This window comes from Gobius niger (genome assembly GCF_951799975.1).
Source record: "Gobius niger genome assembly, chromosome: 22".
Taxonomy (NCBI): domain Eukaryota; kingdom Metazoa; phylum Chordata; class Actinopteri; order Gobiiformes; family Gobiidae; genus Gobius; species Gobius niger.
The window spans coordinates 5,749,118-5,768,633 of record NC_136873.1 but is presented as its reverse complement, the minus strand read 5'-3'; the positions used below and the strand labels follow the sequence as shown (position 1 = coordinate 5,768,633).

General features: G+C 39.8%; 1 protein-coding gene and 1 long non-coding RNA gene across 2 annotated transcripts in view; one reads left to right on the top strand and one right to left on the bottom strand.

Moving 5' to 3' along the window:
* The window catches only part of LOC306981680, a 66,708-nt gene that overhangs the window by 42,827 nt on the left and 4,365 nt on the right, over positions 1-19,516 (bottom strand). The gene's annotated exons all lie outside the window — the stretch shown is intronic.
* LOC306981626 (toll-like receptor 1) lies at positions 4,577-11,135 on the top strand. The gene is made up of 2 exons (XM_079581244.1): positions 4,577-4,625; positions 8,642-11,135. Exon 2 carries the CDS (start codon positions 8,649-8,651, stop codon positions 11,124-11,126), a length of 2,478 nt encoding a protein of 825 aa, XP_079437370.1. The 5' UTR covers positions 4,577-4,625; positions 8,642-8,648; the 3' UTR covers positions 11,127-11,135.

Genomic DNA, 19,516 nt, shown 5'->3' with positions numbered 1-19,516 from the left:
TAGTAACTTGTTTACCATAATAAAACATTATAGTAGTCCCTCTGGGGGTAATACAAGTGTTAATGGGATGATTGGGGGGTCTTTCATCTCCCCCTGGTGTCTCCTGCCAGAAAACCACACTTGCAGCTTTCCCTGTTGAAAAGGCTGTGTATTTCTTTGGAAAAAAAATAAAGGAAGTCTCAAATAAATAATTTATTTCTCATTTCCCCCCCATTTTTTCCCTTTTTTCTGAATGTTTTGCCATTTTATCACAATTTTTTCCTACTTTCCCCCTATATTTTCTCCTGTTTTGCTCCCCATTGCTCACTCCCCACCCCATTTATTTACCCTATTTATTTATTGCCACATTTTCCCACCATATTTCTTAACACATTCCTTGACATTGGAGATGATGATATCTTACGTTATTGTTCTGTTTTATGGTTCTAGATGACAAATAATTTAACCTCTTACCACCCGCCTTAACCAAGTGCATTTTCTCCAGTTCGGCTTTACCCAAATCTAAAAGCGACTGGACTTGGAGCTCCCAACCTATCGGCCAGCGTAACGCCTCATTTGAAAGCTAAGACCCACAACACTGACCTTAAGGCATCTTTGTCTTTGCGTTGTTGCGGCGTTGTCACTTTTTTGACATTCTTTTTCATCTTTTTTGTCAAGCTTATCTCACTTTTTTATTTTTGAAAAAGTTTTGCTGCACTCTCACAAGTTTTTTTTTTTGGGGGCGATTTTGTCACATTTTTGCTGCTTTTTTGTTACTGTTGTTTTATTTTTTGTTCCTTTTTGGCCTTTTTTGTTGTGTTTTTAGCCTCATTTTATTCTTGTTGCTATAGATACAGACGGCATCTCTGGAATCGCCCATATATGGTCATTTTTAAAAACAGTTAAGGGGGAAAACATGTATATTTTCTCTAATTATTCAAAAACTACTGTAACAAATGCTGAAATATGAATATAGTTTCTGCTAAATAATGATACAAAGACATGGGGAGGAGCAAAGTGGTTCAACAGCCCATAAATACATGAAAAATGGACTAATGCTAACTTCATGCTACATGTTAGCATCGGGCTAATGCTAACGGTTAGCTAGCGCTAGCTACAACTGCCGTTTTTTCACTTCTACTGAACAATCTGCTGTGAGAAAATATCCATATGGGCCCGATTTACACTTGACTTTATTTATATGTGATAAATAAGTTCATATTCCACCAGAAAATGGCAAAAAAGAGTGAAAAATGTTGTTTCCCAAAAGATTCTATTTTCCCCCTCGGTGAAGCCACGCCCCCTTCTATGACGAGATGCCGTCTGTATCTATTGTAAACTCAGTATCGGTAAAGTAGCAGCATCAGGGGGGAAAAAATCAATAGTAAAGGTTTGTTAAGTGGATGATTAATATTTTCCTGTTATGATATTACAATAGATCTCACAGCAGAAAATGTCACTTTCATTTGTGGATCTCCTTTTTTGGTTCCTCTCATTAAATGCCAAGGGTTGCAGGAACACACACTCTCGCCTGGCACGCCACCGCATTAATGCTCCGAAAGCACGTGATTATCTCGCTTTGTTTCTCCCACCGCTCGACAAACTGAAAGCATAATGTGATGAAACCCAAAACCCGCGTAAAGCCCAATTTCACAACCACTTCCTCCAGACTCAACCATCTCTCTCCTAACCCCGAGAGAACTGAAACTCTCGACTATAAACTCCCATCAGTTCTTACTTTGTGATATTAGACTTATGGCATTTGTCAAATATACCCAGAAAGTACTGACGGTCCTACACTTTCCCCGCATTTTGTCATGTGACGGCCTAAAACTTATTCAGTTTGTTTGTTTTCTCATCCACACAATACACCATCATGACAAAGTAAAAAAATAAAAAATAAATTAGAATGCTTACCTCCCACCTGAACCGAGCACATTTTCTCCAGTTTGGCTTTACCCCAGTCCTTCTGGAAAAAAGCTGTGAAAAAGCAACAAAACTGAGACGAAAACAATGATGGAAATGTGACAAAAAAGTGAAAAGACATTGACAAAAAAGTGACGAAAAATTGATGAAAAAGTGGCAAAAATTTCACAAGAAATTGTTGAAAAATGGACGAAAAAATAACAAAAATTTGAAGAAAAAAAAAAGACAAAAAAATGACAAAAATGTGACAAAAAAAAGAAAAAAAAATGGATACAAAATTGACGGAAAATTGACAAAAATTGGACAAAAAAATTGACGAAAAAATTGACAAAAATGTGACAAAAAATGACAAAAAATGTGACAAAAATGATGAAAAATCGACGAAAAAATGACAAAAAATTGACAAAAATAAAAAGACAAAAAAATTACAAAAATGTGATAAAAAAGTGACAAAATGTGACAAAAAATTGACAAAAATTTGACAAAAAAATATTACGAAAAAATGACAAAATGTGACAAAAAAAATGACAAAAATGGACCTAAAAAAAGACAAAAAATGATAAAAAAAAAATCAACGAAAAAATGACCAAAAATGGACCTAAAAAAATGACGAAAAAACGACAAAAATGTGACAAAAAATGACAAAAAAGCTACAAAGTTACAAAAATGAGTTGAATACCCACAAAAAAATGATGAAAAAAAAAATCTGATGACGTGAGGAAAAAGATCCTCTCGGTTCAGACGGGAGTTGAGAGGTTAAAGAGTTCTTCTTATAAATGAATTCATGCAAATTGTACTTCAGTGCCATAAAGGTAAAAAAATCAAAAATCCATCTCAGAGACCTGTGATGATTAGTTGTCATGTTAAGCCCAGTTAAGGGAAAAAAATACGGGAAAAGTTCCACATTATTAAGCAGACCAACATTTTCAAGCAATATGAGAAAGAAAAAGGATCTCTCTGCTGATAAAAAGCGGTATTTCATGAAAGATCAAGCGTAGCCATCGTACTGTTAAGAGATTTGTGGATGATTCAGAGCACACAGGGGTTTGTGCAGATAAAGGCACAATGAGGACGGTTTCTGCCAGACAAACACATCAGATTAAGAGAACAGCTGCTACAAAGCAACAAACCGGTATTGGAAGGTGCAGGACCCCCCAAAGGCTTGCAGTTGTGCATAAACCTTCTATCCGGGCCTCCTCTAAACTGTTTATTGAAGCTCTTGAACAGAAACGGCTGCAGTGGCTCAGAAATACATGAAGACTCATTCTCAATCGTTGACTGATGAGGCCGTGTGACCCTGGATGGTCAGATGGATGGATTAGTGGATAGTTGGTGAATGGACGCCCTGTCCCAACAAGGCTGTGATGTCAGTAAGGAGGGGGCGGAGTCATGTTTTGGGCCAGAATCATGGTGAGAGAGCACCTTTAGGATCCCTGAAGGTGTGAAAATGACCTCTGAAAATAAGTGGAGTTTCTGACTGACCACGTCCTTAGTACAAAAAGAAGAGCTGTGCTTTCCCGAACAAAATCCTCTTCATGCATGACAACGCAACATGCCATGCTCAAATGAAACCCACTCAATACTGTGGTCATTTTAAGTGGGTTACACATGATAATTTGGAACAGTACATTCTATTGTTATTTTAAGGGGAGACACTACAGGCAAAACTCAATTTTTTCAGTTTTCAGGTTTTGGGCCAAATTGGTCTCTGAACATACAAGCTTTCACCCGGAAACAGAAAATATGACTAATCTTCACAATAACATGTTTAAATATTGCGCTGATTCAATGTTCCCCCATAGACTTATATGGGAGAATGCAATTTCAAGGGCCTTTTTCTCAAAACACATTTTTCTGTCATTGTGGCGACACTATGTCCACGTCAGTCGGACCTAAAGACTTCACATTTTCCAGCCTTGGACTGAACGATATTTGGAAGATTTTTCCAGAGGGATTTTTTATTATTTAATCCCTTAAGCCCCATTTATTGAGTTTTGAATGTCAAAAAATAAGGCGCAAATTTTATTTTTACACATTTTTCCACTAAAAAACAGCTTATTTAAAAACTAAACAAGAAATCCAAAATCCCCTCTGGGAAAGTCTTGTCAACTCATTTATCAATAAAATGAAACCATAAATTTGAATGTAGCTCTATCCATTATTCAGATTTCGTCGCCGAAAAGATGTGAAATTTGGGGCATTTTTAGGCATAAAACACCTTGTTCTTATATGAAAAGATAAAATGACAGAAAACTTGTATTTTTTTCTCACATTTATGTCAGTGATCGACAGCACAAGTTTCAAATTGATATCTGTAAATATACATTTTTTCCCTATTCACCTGCAGTGTCTCGCCTTAAGTTGTTAATTTTTGAGAAAAACTGTTATCACTGGGATCCTCTAACAGTTAAAGACTTAAAAATGATGCTGACTGTCATTTGAGTTGACTATTTAGAAAAATATAATTTGCATTTGGAACGTACTGTGTATATCATTAAGTGTGTGCATGATGATATTGTTATAACTTTTCATGAACAAATGTTGGATTGTCTGGGGAAAGGACACCACCGCAATCCACTGTCAAAACAATCAGACGTAAGCGGTGGATTTGTGTGGGTTTAAAAGAGGAAATGAGGATTATTAAAGACGACACTGAACAGAAACTGGAGAACAGAGTTGGTCAGTCTTCGGCGTGCTGCACGACGCGGACCTCTGCACAGGTAAACAAGATTCTATCATTTAGAATAATCTATCTAATTGTTAAAAAGGGTGACGACGATTTTAGTTTTACATCCATAACCGACCGCATTGTAGCTAAGATGCGTTCCAGTCTCTAAAACGATCAGGAACAGTGGAGATTTGAAGAGAATATACGATTGAAGCATTAGAAATCGAACCTGAGACCATGTCGTAGTGAGGTGAGGCCAGACATTTAGCAAACTGCCATGTTTTATCTGTTGCAATGAAACATTTTTACCGGTTTTGAATCAAACATAGATTAACCTCTTAACTCCCGCCTGAACCGAGAGGATCTTTTTCCTCACGTCATCAGATTTTTTTTCCATCAGATTTTTTTCCCATCATTTTTTTGTTGGGTATTCAACTCATTTTTGTTACTTTTTTGTCATATTTTCGTCAATTTTTAATCAATTTTTTGTCATTTTTTGTCAGATTTTTGTCATTTTTTTTGGTCAAATTTTTATCACATTTTTGTCGTTTTTTTGTCACATTTTTGTCATTTTTTGGTCAAATTTTTATCACATTTTTGTCGCATTTTTGTAATTTTTTTGTCACATTTTGTCAATTTTTTGTCATTTTTTTGTCCATTTTTTGTCATTTTTTCGACAATTTTTTGTCAATTTCTTGTGACATTTTTGTGACATTTTTGCCACGTTTTCATCAATTTTTCGTCAATTTTTTGTCAAATTTTTATCATATTTTTGTCACATTTTTGTCATTTTTTTGTCGCATTTTTGTCATTTTTTTGTCACATTTTGTCACATTTTTGTCATTTTTTTTGTCGCATTTTTGTCGTTTTTTTGGTCAATTTTTGGTCATTTTTTGTGCAATTTTTTGTCAATTTCTTGAGACATTTTTGTGACATTTTTGCCACTTTTTCATCAATTTTTCATCACTTTTTTGTCAATGTATTCTCACTTTTTTCCTCACATTTTCATCATTGTTTTCGTCTCAGTTTTGTTGCTATTTTCACAGCTTTTTTTCCAGAAGCTTTTGGACTGGGGTAAAGCCAAACTGGAGAAAATGTGCTCGGTTCAGGTGGGAGTTAAGGGGTTAACATGTTTGTGTGGGCTCTATTTGTCCAGGTTCCCGAAAGAACATGGAAAATCTCTTGAACACTGTACACTTGCAACAGTGTTCATGTAATGCAACGTTTCGGCTGATAATAGGAAAATCATCACATCATCACATTCTAGAACCTGCAACCCAGCAATAGCCGAGCCGGCCCCCGTCACAGTCAGGAAAGAGATGTGTCAGGAACGACAAGATGTGGCCCACAGAGAAAAAAAAACGTTTGAGGACCCCTGCATAGGACATTGCAGGAACATGTTGCCACAATTTTTGGAAAAAGTGGATGGGAAGAAGAACAAAATATCAATCTGTAAACAAAATCAACCTATATTGAATCGAGTCAGAAACATTTCAGAACAAGTTAAATAATCTAGGTCAGGGGTGCCCAAAGTTTGGCTTGCCGAAACAATTCTGAGAGTGACCTACTTTTGGCTGCATGTGGTAAATACTAACTCTCTTCTATTCATTCTCAATGGTAAATATGGATGCAGTACACCTTTTGACCACCAGCGTCAAATTGGGGGCGCTGTTTCACTCCTTTTGCAAAGTTAAGGAAACACTGTTGTGGTGTCTTGGTATTTATCAATCACAGAGCGTTGTAGCATCAACTTTCACAGTTTTTCAATTTTTTATTGCAAAGTTTGTTGACGTCAACATCAGTATATGTTAAAAACTGACATATAAAAGAATTGATGCTGAACTGACACTTTCAAAATAATCTAATGTGGCATTTTCTTTGAGTGAACGAATGAGGTAAAGTTACTGTAGGTGATGTAGATACAGGTGTTGTTGTTTTTTGCACTAAATTGTTACAATGGTTGATTTTTTTTCTACTAAAACTACGCTTTTGCCATAGTTACCATTTGTTTTAAAGGGGGCCTATTATGCAAAATCGACTTTTTCAAGCTTTACATCATGTTATTAAGTCATTCCCTCATTAAAACCATGCCTGAAGTGTTGCCTTGGCACATTCACGTATTTTCGAGTAATCTGTAGAAACTCTGATGGCGGCCATTTTAGGGATAAAACGCCTGATTCCTTCAGGAAACGCCTCCGACCTCCAGGATACGCCTCCGACCTTTCGTCACCAGCCGAGTAACCAACCACTGCTCCTCAGCAGAACCCCCTCCCCGCAGTGTCTAGCCCTAAGATGTAAACAGAGTCATAATGGAGGATTAGCTCCATGTGTTGTGAACCGGAGCCACAGCAGACTTTTACAAAGACACACATCAGTGTTTCTGTTACCGAAACACCCAGGATTAAAACCGGTGACAAGAACACTTATTTCAGTGTCTGGTTCTGCGCTGGGCCTTGATGATGCACAGAGCCTCCGGAGAAAGCTAATGCTAAGCTAAACCTCGAGTCATCACGTGAAAACGAGAAATATGCACACATAAAGTCAATAAAACCACCACACACATAAAGAACCGTTTAACAATGATCACACACGGAGCCTGGCTTGTTGATTTGGAAGTTTATTGCTCACATTTCATCTACAATGGGTCATAGCCGAGTGGCTTTCTCCCGGAGCTAACAAGCTAGCCGCGATAAGCTAACGGGAAAATTCACTGAATACAAGCATATTATGCATTGAAAACGTCACTAAAACAGGCAACTGCTTGAAGCAGCCTTTATGATGATGACACACGGAGCCTGGCTTGTTGATTTCGTAGTTTATTGCTCACATTTCATCAACAGTGAGTCGTAGCCGAGTGGTTTTCTCCCGGAGCTAAGGCACTATTAGCCGCGACAAGCTAACAACCTTCACCTTCACAACATTCATTGAAAACAGGCAGCTTATTATGCACAAATAACGTCAATAAAGCCGGCAACTACTCGAAGCAGCCTTTACGATGATCACACAATGAGCCTGGCTTTACACATTTGTGGTTTATTACAGACTTTTCATCAACAATGAGCTGTAGTCGATTATAACAAGCTAACGGGTAACCTCGAAAAACCATTGTCCACCTGCACAGATAATGTCCGTCTTTGAATGGTATGGGCTCCTGCAGATCCTGGTGTCGTCCATGGGGGTATAGTTAGAGATCCATAGGGCATGGCAGATGCAAAGAGATAGCCTCCAAACAGCAGTTATTTTTCAGGCAAGAGCCCCTTCCAAGCGTCCGGTGTGGAAGGTTCGTTTCCAAATAATATCCTGTGTGGCCATTGTTCACAAAGTGATAAACAGTAGGTCCTTTCCAACAATAAAAATTAAAATGCACCGATCGTAGTTTCAATACTGTACGCAGACAACGAGCGCAGTGTTGTTGTGATGCCACAGACAGCGTGTGGAGGGGGCGTGTCGGAAAGGGTCAGAGGTTCTTAAAGAGACAGAGGCCTATTTCAAGTCATTTGCTACGCCATTTTGAAAGAGCAATTTTATACAAGGCAGTTATTCTAATTTACTGCATTGACAGACCAACAGAAGGTTTCGTCATCATTGTAGTGTGATATAGACTGGTGCTATGTGGCTGAAAAAAGCATAATACCCCCTCTTTAATATAGCATGTTATTTACATGGATAGAAACAAATGCAAATGTAGGCAAAAATAAAATAAAGTAACTTTATAGTTTGCAGTTATATGTGTTTTTCGTGCTTGACATCGCCGTGTTTGGCCCGCGACTCACAGGCACTTTTTCATTTTGGCCCTCGAAGACAAAAAGTTTTGGGCCCCCCTGATCTAGGTTAAATCCTCAAATAAATTAACGACTCAAAAGAACTCAAATTTAAATTATTAAGCTCAATTTGAGACATTTTAACTAACCTAGAGGTATGGATGATGCCTGCAATATTAAAGTATTATTCAGTTTTACACCAGTGATGAGGCAAATTTGAATTTCCGATGTTCCATTACTGACTTAATGATATACCTTCATAAAAAAAGAAACCAACACAGTATCCTTCCTGTATTTCCTGTTTCAGATTGCCGATGGCCGCCTCTGTGAGCGCTGTCCTTCTGTCCCTCCTCATTCTGGACGTCCTGGCTGGCGACAACTTGGATGAAAACGTACTCAAACTCTGCGTCACCTCAAAATCCCAAATACAAGACCTGTCCCGCACAAACCTCACGCTGGTCCCCTCGGACCTGCCCGGCAACACGCGGTACCTGGACATGTCCCACAACGCACTGCGGACTCTCCCGGAAGACGCATTTTCCGAAGTGAGCGACCTCTGCTTCCTCAAAATGGTCGACTGTGGTCTGACGGAAATCTCTCCACGCGCTTTCGATAAGACGCCTTTGCTCAAAGTCATCAACGTGTCTCGAAATGGACTCACGGTCATTCCGGATCTGCCCCTGCGAAACATTCAAATCCTAGACTTGTCGTTCAATTTGTACAAAAGCTACAGACTTCCATCTTCTTACCAGAGCTTCGAGAACCTGGACGTCCTCGCTTTGGGGAGCACGAACGCAAACTCCGTGCTCTACGACGACTTCGACGCCCTCCAGAACGTCACCCTTCCCCACCTGATCCTCGGCTCTGGGACAAAATGGCGGTCGTACGAATCCGGCGCGTTCGCTAAGCTTCGATCGCTGGGGAAGATCTCCCTCAAGGCGACGTTCTGCGGAAACCTGGACCTGCTGGAGGCGATTTTAGCCGATCTGAATCGAACCCGAGCGACGGCGATGCAGTTCGTGCGCGTCTTCCCCGACGTTTGCGACGTGAGCGGCAACCCCTTCGCGGGCGTCCGGACTATGCCGCGGATCCGGAACCTGACCATCGAGAACACGTGGACCAACACCTCGTTCATGCAGGGGTTCTTCAAAGACATCTGGCTGTCCACGATCCAGGAGGTGTCTCTGGTGAACATCACGTACAACGAAGACACGCCCGACGGGTTCCAGCTGCCGAAGCAGAACCACACCGCGGCGATCCGGTCCATAACTTTCTACGGGATCAACCACTACCAATACAAGTACCCGACGTTCAACATGAGCTTCGAGCTGATCTCCAACCTGACGTACATGAAGTTCTCCGGGACGGGAATGAACATCCTGCCGTGTAAGCTGATCTCCGAGATCCCGAACCTGGAGACTTTAGACATTTCCGACAACCTCCTGGAGGACACCGGGTTCTGGTGGCCGTTTTGCTCGTACACGTCGGTGTTCCCGAAGCTCAAGCAGCTTTCTCTGAGCAAAAACCGCTTCCGTCGGCTGTCCTTCATCGCCAAACACACGCATCAGATGAAACGGTTGGCGTCGCTGGATCTCAGCTTCAACGCCATCATCTTGGACGGCGCAACGGACTGGCCGCCTTGGCTTAAGGAGCTCAACCTGGGCAGCAACAATCTGGGTAACGCGGTTTTCAACTTCCTCTCCCCGCATTTCGAGAGAATCGACGTGTCCAAGACGGGGTTGACGGCGATAACGCAGGAAGACGTCTCCAGATTCCCCAAACTCACCCACCTGTCCCTCAGCGGCAACGGCATCCGGTTCATCCCGGCGAATCTCCGAGCGCCGTCCGTGAGAAGCCTCTACGTCGACCGGAACGCGATAACCTCGCTCTCTCGGGAGGACCTGGCGGGGTTTGGCGGTTTGCTGACGCTGAAGGCGGGGAACAATCCGTTCGTTTGCTCGTGCGATTCCCTTTGGTTCGTCTCGTCCCTGAACAAGTCGCTGCTTCCCGATTGGCCGCTGCGGTACTCGTGCAGCACGCCTTCAACGTACGCCGGGAAGCCGCTCACCGCCATCGAAGGGTTGAACGCGCTCAGCTGCGAAACGTGGCTCCAGGCGGTGCTCGTTTTGACCGTTCTTTTCGCGGTCGTTGCTGTTAGCGGATTCGTCTTCGTGAAGTGTGACGGCGTGTGGTACTGCAAGACGCTTTGGGTTTGGATACAGACGAAGCGGCGCGGAAAGAAGCGGATCGCGGCGCTTCAGGGAGCGGCGTTCAAGTACCACGCGTTCATTTCGTACAGCCACCGGGACGGGGATTGGGTGGATTCGCAGCTGGTGGCGTGCCTGGAAGGCGCCGGGCTCACCCTCTGCGTCCACGAGCGCGACTTCGTCCCCGGGGAGTGGATCCTGGACAACATCGTCAAATGCGTGGAGTCGAGCTACAAGACGCTCTTCGTCCTCTCCAGGCATTTCGTGCAGAGCGAGTGGTGCAACTACGAGCTGTTCTTCGCCCAGCACCGGTCGATCTCCGCGCGGCAGGATTCGATGGTGTTCATTTTGCTGGAGCCCATCCCGGCGGACTCGCTGCCCAAGCGGTACCTCCGGCTCAGGAGCGTCCTGAAGCGGCAGACGTACCTGGAGTGGCCGCGGGACGAACGCAAGCGGAGGGTGTTCTGGGCGAGCTTGAAGACGATGCTCAGCGGGGCCGACAGGTTCATGGTTCTGAAAGACGTGGCTTTGGGGATCGCCGAGACGACGACGCTCATCGACCAGGACGAGACTGATGCATTTTGAGAGAATGTGCGAAATCAGGGCTTCTTTTTTAAGAGTTATACAGGTTAACTCCCGCCTTTTTCCTCACGTCATCTGATTTTTTTTCCATCATTTTTTTGTTGGGTGTTCAACTCATTTTTGTAGCTTTTTTTTGTCACATTTTTGTAATTTTTGTGTCACATTTTGTCACATTTTTTTTTTTCATTTTTTAGTCAATTTTTTATCAATTTTTTGTCATTTTTTGTTACATTTTGGTAATTTTTTTGTCAATTGTTTTGTCATTTTTTGTCATTTTTTTGTCATTTTTTTGTCATTTTTTTGTCATTTTTTCTCATTTTTTGTCATTTTTTGTCATTTTTTGTCATTTTTGTGTTATTTTATTTGCCATTTTTTGGTAATTTTTTGTCATTTTTTGTAATTTTTTTGTTATTTTTGGGTCATTTTTTGTTACATTTTGGTAATTTTTTAGTAATTTTTTAGTAAATTGTTTGTCATTTTTTGTCATTTTTTGGTCATTTTTTTGTCACGTTTTTGTTCATTTTTTGTCACGTTTTTGTTACATTTTGGTAATTTTTTTTGTAAATTTTTAGTCATTTTTTGTCATTTTTTTAGTCATTTTTAGTCATTTTTTTTGTCATTTTTTGTCATTTTGGTAATTTTTTTGTCAATTTTTTTTCATTTTTTTTTCATTTTTTGAAAAAAAATGTGATAAAAAATGTGATAAAAAAATGTGATCATTTTTTTATCACATTTTTTGAAATTTTTTGTCACATTTTGTTACATTTTTGGTCATTTTTTGGTAATTCTTCGTCACTTTTTTGTCACATTTCCATCAAGAGTCGAGCTACAAGACGCTCTTCGTCCTCTCCAGGCATTTCGTGCAGAGCGAGTGGTGCAACTACGAGCTGTTCTTCGCCCAGCACCGGTCGATCTCCGCGCGGCAGGACTCGATGGTGTTCATTTTGCTGGAGCCCATCCCGGCGGACTCGCTGCCCAAGCGGTACCTCCGGCTCAGGAGCGTCCTGAAGCGGCAGACGTACCTGGAGTGGCCGCGGGACGAACGCAAGCGGAGGGTGTTCTGGGCGAGCTTGAAGACGATGCTCAGCGGGGCCGACAGGTTCATGGTTCTGAAAGACGTGGCTTTGGGGATCGCCGAGACGACGACGCTCATCGACCAGGACGAGACTGATGCATTTTGAGAGAATGTGCGAAATCAGGGCTTCTTTTTTAAGAGTTATACAGGTTAACTCCCGCCTTTTTCCTCACGTCATCTGATTTTTTTTCCATCATTTTTTTGTTGGGTGTTCAACTCATTTTTGTAGCTTTTTTTTGTCACATTTTTGTAATTTTTGTGTCACATTTTGTCACATTTTTTTTTTTCATTTTTTAGTCAATTTTTTATCAATTTTTTGTCATTTTTTGTTACATTTTGGTAATTTTTTTGTCAATTGTTTTGTCATTTTTTGTCATTTTTTTGTCATTTTTTTGTCATTTTTTTGTCATTTTTTCTCATTTTTTGTCATTTTTTGTCATTTTTTGTCATTTTTGTGTTATTTTATTTGCCATTTTTTGGTAATTTTTTGTCATTTTTTGTAATTTTTTTGTTATTTTTGGGTCATTTTTTGTTACATTTTGGTAATTTTTTAGTAATTTTTTAGTAAATTGTTTGTCATTTTTTGTCATTTTTTGGTCATTTTTTTGTCACGTTTTTGTTCATTTTTTGTCACGTTTTTGTTACATTTTGGTAATTTTTTTTGTAAATTTTTAGTCATTTTTTGTCATTTTTTTAGTCATTTTTAGTCATTTTTTTTGTCATTTTTTGTCATTTTGGTAATTTTTTTGTCAATTTTTTTTCATTTTTTTTTCATTTTTTGAAAAAAAATGTGATAAAAAATGTGATAAAAAAATGTGATCATTTTTTTATCACATTTTTTGAAATTTTTTGTCACATTTTGTTACATTTTTGGTCATTTTTTGGTAATTCTTCGTCACTTTTTTGTCACATTTCCATCAAGAGTCGAGCTACAAGACGCTCTTCGTCCTCTCCAGGCATTTCGTGCAGAGCGAGTGGTGCAACTACGAGCTGTTCTTCGCCCAGCACCGGTCGATCTCCGCGCGGCAGGACTCGATGGTGTTCATTTTGCTGGAGCCCATCCCGGCGGACTCGCTGCCCAAGCGGTACCTCCGGCTCAGGAGCGTCCTGAAGCGGCAGACGTACCTGGAGTGGCCGCGGGACGAACGCAAGCGGAGGGTGTTCTGGGCGAGCTTGAAGACGATGCTCAGCGGGGCCGACAGGTTCATGGTTCTGAAGGACGTGGCTTTGGGGATCGCCGAGACGACGACGCTCATCGACCAGGACGAGACTGATGAATTTTGAGAGAATGTGCGAAATCAGGGGGTCGCCAGAGCATGTAGATAAAATAAATATTTTAATATTATTATTATGGCGTCGTAGCATATATGCTACGTGGTGTTGTTATAAGCCTAATGGCTTCTACCTCTCCCATGCACATGCTATTATTATTATTCATTATTTTGTTGTATATTCATACATATCCGAATGGATGCTTTTTGTGTTCTTTTTGACTAGTTGTGCTAAAGTGCTAAATAAAAAAATAAAAAAAATAAAAATATATGCTATTTTACCAGGGTGCCATTATTTGTTCTAAATTTAATTCATTTTTGTTTTAGCCATTGTTTTTTCTTTGTTTTTTAAGAGTTTTATAGGTTAACCTCTTAACTCCCGCCTGAACCGAGAGGATCTTTTTCCTCACGTCACAGATTTTTTTTCCATTATTTTTTTGTTGGGTGTTCAACTCATTTTTGTAGCTTTTTTTGTCATTTTGTGTCACATTTTTGTCAATTTTTGTGTCACATTTTTGTCAATTTTTGTGTCACATTTTGTCACATTTTTTCGTCAATTTTTTTTATAAAATTTTTGTCATTTTTTGTTACATTTTTGTCATTTTTTTGTCATTTTTTTGTCATTTTTTTGTCATTTTTTGTCATTTTTGTCACATTTTGTCACATTTTTGTCATTTTTTTGTCATTTTTTTAAATCAATTTTTTGTCATTTTTTGTCATTTTTTTGTCATTTTTTGTCATTTTTTAGTCATTTTTTAGTCAATTTTTTGTCATTTTTTGGTCATTTTTTAATCAAATTTTTGTCATTTTGTGTTGCATTTTGGTCATTTTTTTGTCCATTTTTTGTCATTTTTTTTGTCACATTTTGTCACATTTTTGGTCATTTTTTGGTAATTCTTCGTCCCTTTTTTGTCACATTTCCATCATTGTTTTTGCCTCAGTTTTGTTGCTATTTTCACAGCTTTTTTCCAGAAGCTTTTGGACTGGGGTAAAGCCAAACTGGAGAAAATGTGCTCGGTTCAGGCGGGAGTTAAGGGGTTAATGTCCCTGTTTTTCCCGTGGTCTGACCCGGGTGGGGGTCACGATCCTAATTAACAGTTATAATGGGGGTCGCGGCTCTAAAAGGTTGAGAACCATTGTGCTAAATGATGGGGAACAATTTGAGCATTTGATTCTTTATCTTCATGAACTTTTCGACATTTTGCCACACTATGGACCATAAACATAATATATTTAATTGAAAAATGAATGTCTAAAAGTTAAAGGGGTGCCCAAACTTTTGCACACCACTGTATATAAAGTGAAGTCGGTGCAGCTGAGGATTCTACAGTGGTGATTATGTTAACCGTCAAAATGCTGGATTACTTGGTTTATGGTTGATATTAGAGAAACTGCAGGGAACTGTTCTTTTATGCCGCTCCCGCCCCCTCCCACTGATTTTCTGATGACATGAAACAAGGTCAAAGGTCTAAGGTCAAATGACTGTTTCATAAAGGCGTCAAAAAGTGGAGACAATGTTCAGAATGATGAGCTTGGCGTCCAAATAATGATCGGGGAAAAACATATGGAGATTTTCTGTTTGCAGATTTTTTTTCCAAAACTGTGTTGTTTTGTGCCCGGCTCCAACAGACATTGGGTGAATGTAACTTCTGCTCATCTTTTTTCATGTTTTTTTGTCAAGTTATTCTTAGTTTGATGGATGTTACTGTGGTCAGCATTAAACATGCTTTTACACCAGTGCAGTGTTTTTTTGTTTTTTTTTCAAGACACGGTACAAGTTTATCAGTGTAGAGCAGGGGTAGGCAGGTTTTCACCGAGGGCCGAACCACTGAAGCCAATTATCTGCAATTGACAGTGTTTTACATTACATGGGATGTTTTTCCTGGATTTTTTTTTTTTTTTCCACCTCCAGTTCGGCTTTACCCAAATCTAAAAGCTGCAAAGCAATAGGTGTAGTGCCTCATTTGAAAGCTAAGGCCTGCAAAACTAATAGTAGCTTTTTGTCGCGTTGTTGCCGCTCTTTTGTCAAATTTTTGAAGCGTCTTTGAAGTTTTTATTGTGGGTTTTTAAGTTGAAGTAAGTATTTTTGCCCAATTTTCGTCAATTTCTTATGGAAGCCCGTTTCCGCCATGTTAAAAAAATAAAAGCCCAACAGGAAGTCGAAATTACGACTTTTAAAACTCGGAATTTCGAGATTTAAACTCAGAATTACGAGTTTTTCAGATCCGTGATCATAGACGTCTGTACGGCGGGGACAGCGGAACCACGGGTGCAGATGTAAACAAACAATCATAGAGGATTAGCTTCATCGTGTTGTGAACCGGAGCTACAGCAGCTCTGGGACTTTTGCAAAGACACAGAAGTGTTTATTTTACCTCAACACCCAGGATTAAAAGCAGTGACAAGAAAGGTTATTAAAAATGGCTGTATCCACGATAGGAATGTGTTTAGGCCTTGATGCTGCAGGGCATTCCCAAAGCTAATGCTACGATCGTAGCATCATGAACTTCGATGAACTTCGGATGATCATGATCATGTGAAAATGGGAAATATGCATGAATAAAGTCAATAAACCATCGTCTACATAAAGCATCCCTTTAACAACGATCACACACTGAGCCGGGCTGGTTGATTTGGCAGTTTATTACTCACACTTCATGTACAACTGGCCGTAGCCGATTGCTTAGCACCCGGAGCTAACTAGCTTCTTAGCAGCTCTAGCATCCAGCTCCAACAATGGATCTTGTGGAATTAGGTATTATACACTTAAAAACGTCAATAAAGCCGTAACCAGATAATGCAGCCTTGAGGATTATCACACACTGGGTCGGGATTGACGCATTGGTGGTTAATTGCAGACTTTTTTTTATCAACAATGAGCTGGATTGCACATGCTAACCGGGCAAACTAGCCATTGTCCACCGGCATCGCCCTTTTATCAAGCGGGGAGACATGGCAGGGGCAAAGAGGCACGAGTTTGCCCTAAAATAGCAGTTGTTTTTCAGGCATGATACGATTCCAAGATACGGCTCGGCCAGATCAAGCTCCACAGTTCAGACGCATCAGACAGGAAAGAGAACGGCAACAACATCCGGATTTTCAAAGTAAAATAGGGCTGACGTCTATGATTACGGATCTTAAAAACTCGTAATTTCGAGATTTAAACTCGTAGTATGAGTTTAAAACTCGAAATTTCGACTTCCTGTTGGGCTTTTATTTTTTTAACATGGCGGAAACGGGCTTCCATAATTTCTTGTCAATTTCTTGTGACATTTTTGTCACATTTTTGCCACTTTGAGTTGTCTTGTGTACGGAATGCGCGGTATAAAGGTTAGTTAGGCAAGGTTAGTTTATTTGTAGGGCACAATTCATGCATAAGGCAATTCAAAGTGCTTCAGAGTTGCATGCAATTACAAGAAAGCAGAAAAAAACAATCCATAAAACATCAACATGAAAATCAAAAGAGTGCAGATAAAATATATTATATAAGAAAAGGGCCAAGCTGCATGTTTTGGGCTCGGTCACTGATACCTGGCAACCCCAAGGCATTGACTTGGATTTGCATGTTCAAAACTGGAAGTGCAGGTTCTGATAAAAAATAATAATGAAACTGAAACAGCCAACCCTTGTGTGCGTCATCTGTGACTCAAGCCATGACTTAAGGTTTAATTCCACTTTACTGTGAGTAGTTTTATCACACAGTACTTTTTTACTGAAGACAAAAATGATCTCTTTTTTTTACAATATCAGATTTTTTGTTTTGTTTTTTTACATATTGGTACTAAAAATTAACTGATTCTCTCAAATAACTTTAATCGTAAATGAAATAATTTGTAGAAATATATAACTGTCCGTGACAAAGGAATGCTCATTTTTGGGTTCATTTTGACAGTGACAATATTCTAAAACTGTACAATTTTTGCGCGTAAGAGTCCTCCAAGGAGAAAACACTTTCACACTGCAAAAAGTATTTAACTAGATCAGTATAAACATCTCAATTTGAGAATAATATTCCAAACTTTAGTTGTTGAAACTAGTTAAGAAGTTCTTGGGCATTTGTCTTACATTATTTCACTTGTTCTGAGATGTTTCTGACTCGTTTCGATACATTTCGTCCTTATTTCAGGTCATTTTCTTTGCCAATGGGGAAAGAAAATTGGTCTTATCTCATCGGTAGAAAAATGACCAAAAAAATGACAAAAAAATGACAAAAAAACGACAAAAAAACGACAAAAAAACGACAAAAAATGACAAAAAAATGACAAAAAAATGACAAAAAAATAACAAAAAAATGACAAAAAAATGACAAAAAAATGACAAAAAATGACAAAAAAAATGACAAAAAATGACAAAAAAATGACAAAAAATGACAAAAAAGGACAAAAAAGGACAAAAAAAGGACAAAAAAAGGACAAAAAAAGGACAAAAAATGACAAAAAATTGACAAAAAAAAAGACAAAATATGACAAAAAATGACAAAAAAATGACAAAAAAACAAAAACAAAAAAATGACAAAAAAATGACAAAAAATGACAAAAAAACAAAACAAAAATATGACAAAAAAATTACAAAAAATGACAAAAAAATGACAAAAAACAAAACAAAAAAATGACAAAAATGACAAAAAAATGACAAAAAATACACACAAAAATGACACAAAATTTACCAAAAAAATGACAAAATATGACAAAAAAATTGGCAAAAAATTACAAAAAATTGACACAAAATGACCAAAAAATGAGTGAGTGAAAATCGCTCAAAACAAGATACATTTCCTCAATTCAAGTCATTTAAGCCAATGCTTGATATTTACCTTATTTACTAGTGCAGCTGAGAACAAAGCCAAAACCCTGAAGAAGAAGACCTTAAGAAGAAATCTATATGCAAGAACATTTCATGAATGAGCAGCAGCCCGTTGGTTTTAATGCTATGGCTGACTTGGAAGTTGTTGCAGGAGCGATTTGACTTCTCGAAGCTCCTCCATGATTCCTGAGAAGTGCTCCCTGGCCTCTGGGAGCTCCACATCTCCTCTGAACGTGTTGATGGTGGACGCTCTCAGCCTTTCTTCCAAATCAATGAGCTTGTCTTGATTTGCCCCGTCGTATTCGGCTCTCAGGTCCCTCACCGCTGCGATGACGGAGTCCAGCTTGGTGCGCAGGGAGTCGACGATGCCTTGAATTTTTCCCGCGATTCGTCTGAATCCTCTCTCGATTCCCTCACATTCCGCCGGATCTGGAGTCAACTGGAAGTAGTAATATCCTCCAGCGGCGGCCGGAACCCCCGCCAGACTGAAGCCTCTGGTGAAAGGCGCCGCACCGAGCGCAATCACACCCACGGCGAGCGAAGCGGCCTGGCCGGCGACCCTCTTTGTCTCGGCCTCACTCTGATGTCTGTCTTGTCGGCTGCTCTGCCGGTCCACTCGGTTGATCAGGCGTTGCAGCTCACTCCTCTGTCTGTCGAACTCTCGGATGTAGGAGCAGATGTTCTGGTGCAGAGCTCTCCTGGCTGGACTCGGCTCCATGTTCGGGCTGTGATGCAGGAAGTGCTAGAGCGGTAAAATGCGGAGAAAAGTAAAATTAGGATCTAAAACACATCTTTATCACTGTCATTGGAGTTTGGTCCTCAGGGTGGGGGGCTTTAACGTGGAAACCAATGGGGGGCTTAACATGTTTCAAACCAACGATCAAGCCTGGCTTCAAAGACTTTTATTGTTTCTAAAAATGCATTCTATTCCCCTGACAACACCTGGAACGATCTGGGGTCAGTTTTTCCAAAGACAGAAATGTAGCCTGCAGCAGACTGGTGTAGTGTGTCCACTCTTACGATTCTCAGTCGTGTAGCGCTGACCCCCCTTTCTTTATAAAAAATCTTTTACGACTGAAAAGATCATGCAGTCTTTAGAAACGCCTTAGTGATAGAGACTTAATAGTTTTCATTGCTTTCAAATGCGCCCTTTCTGAACATTCTATAACTTTGGGAGCTGCATAATATCGCAAAATCTGTGAATAGATACAGGCGGCATCTCGTCAGGGGGCGTGGCCTCGCCG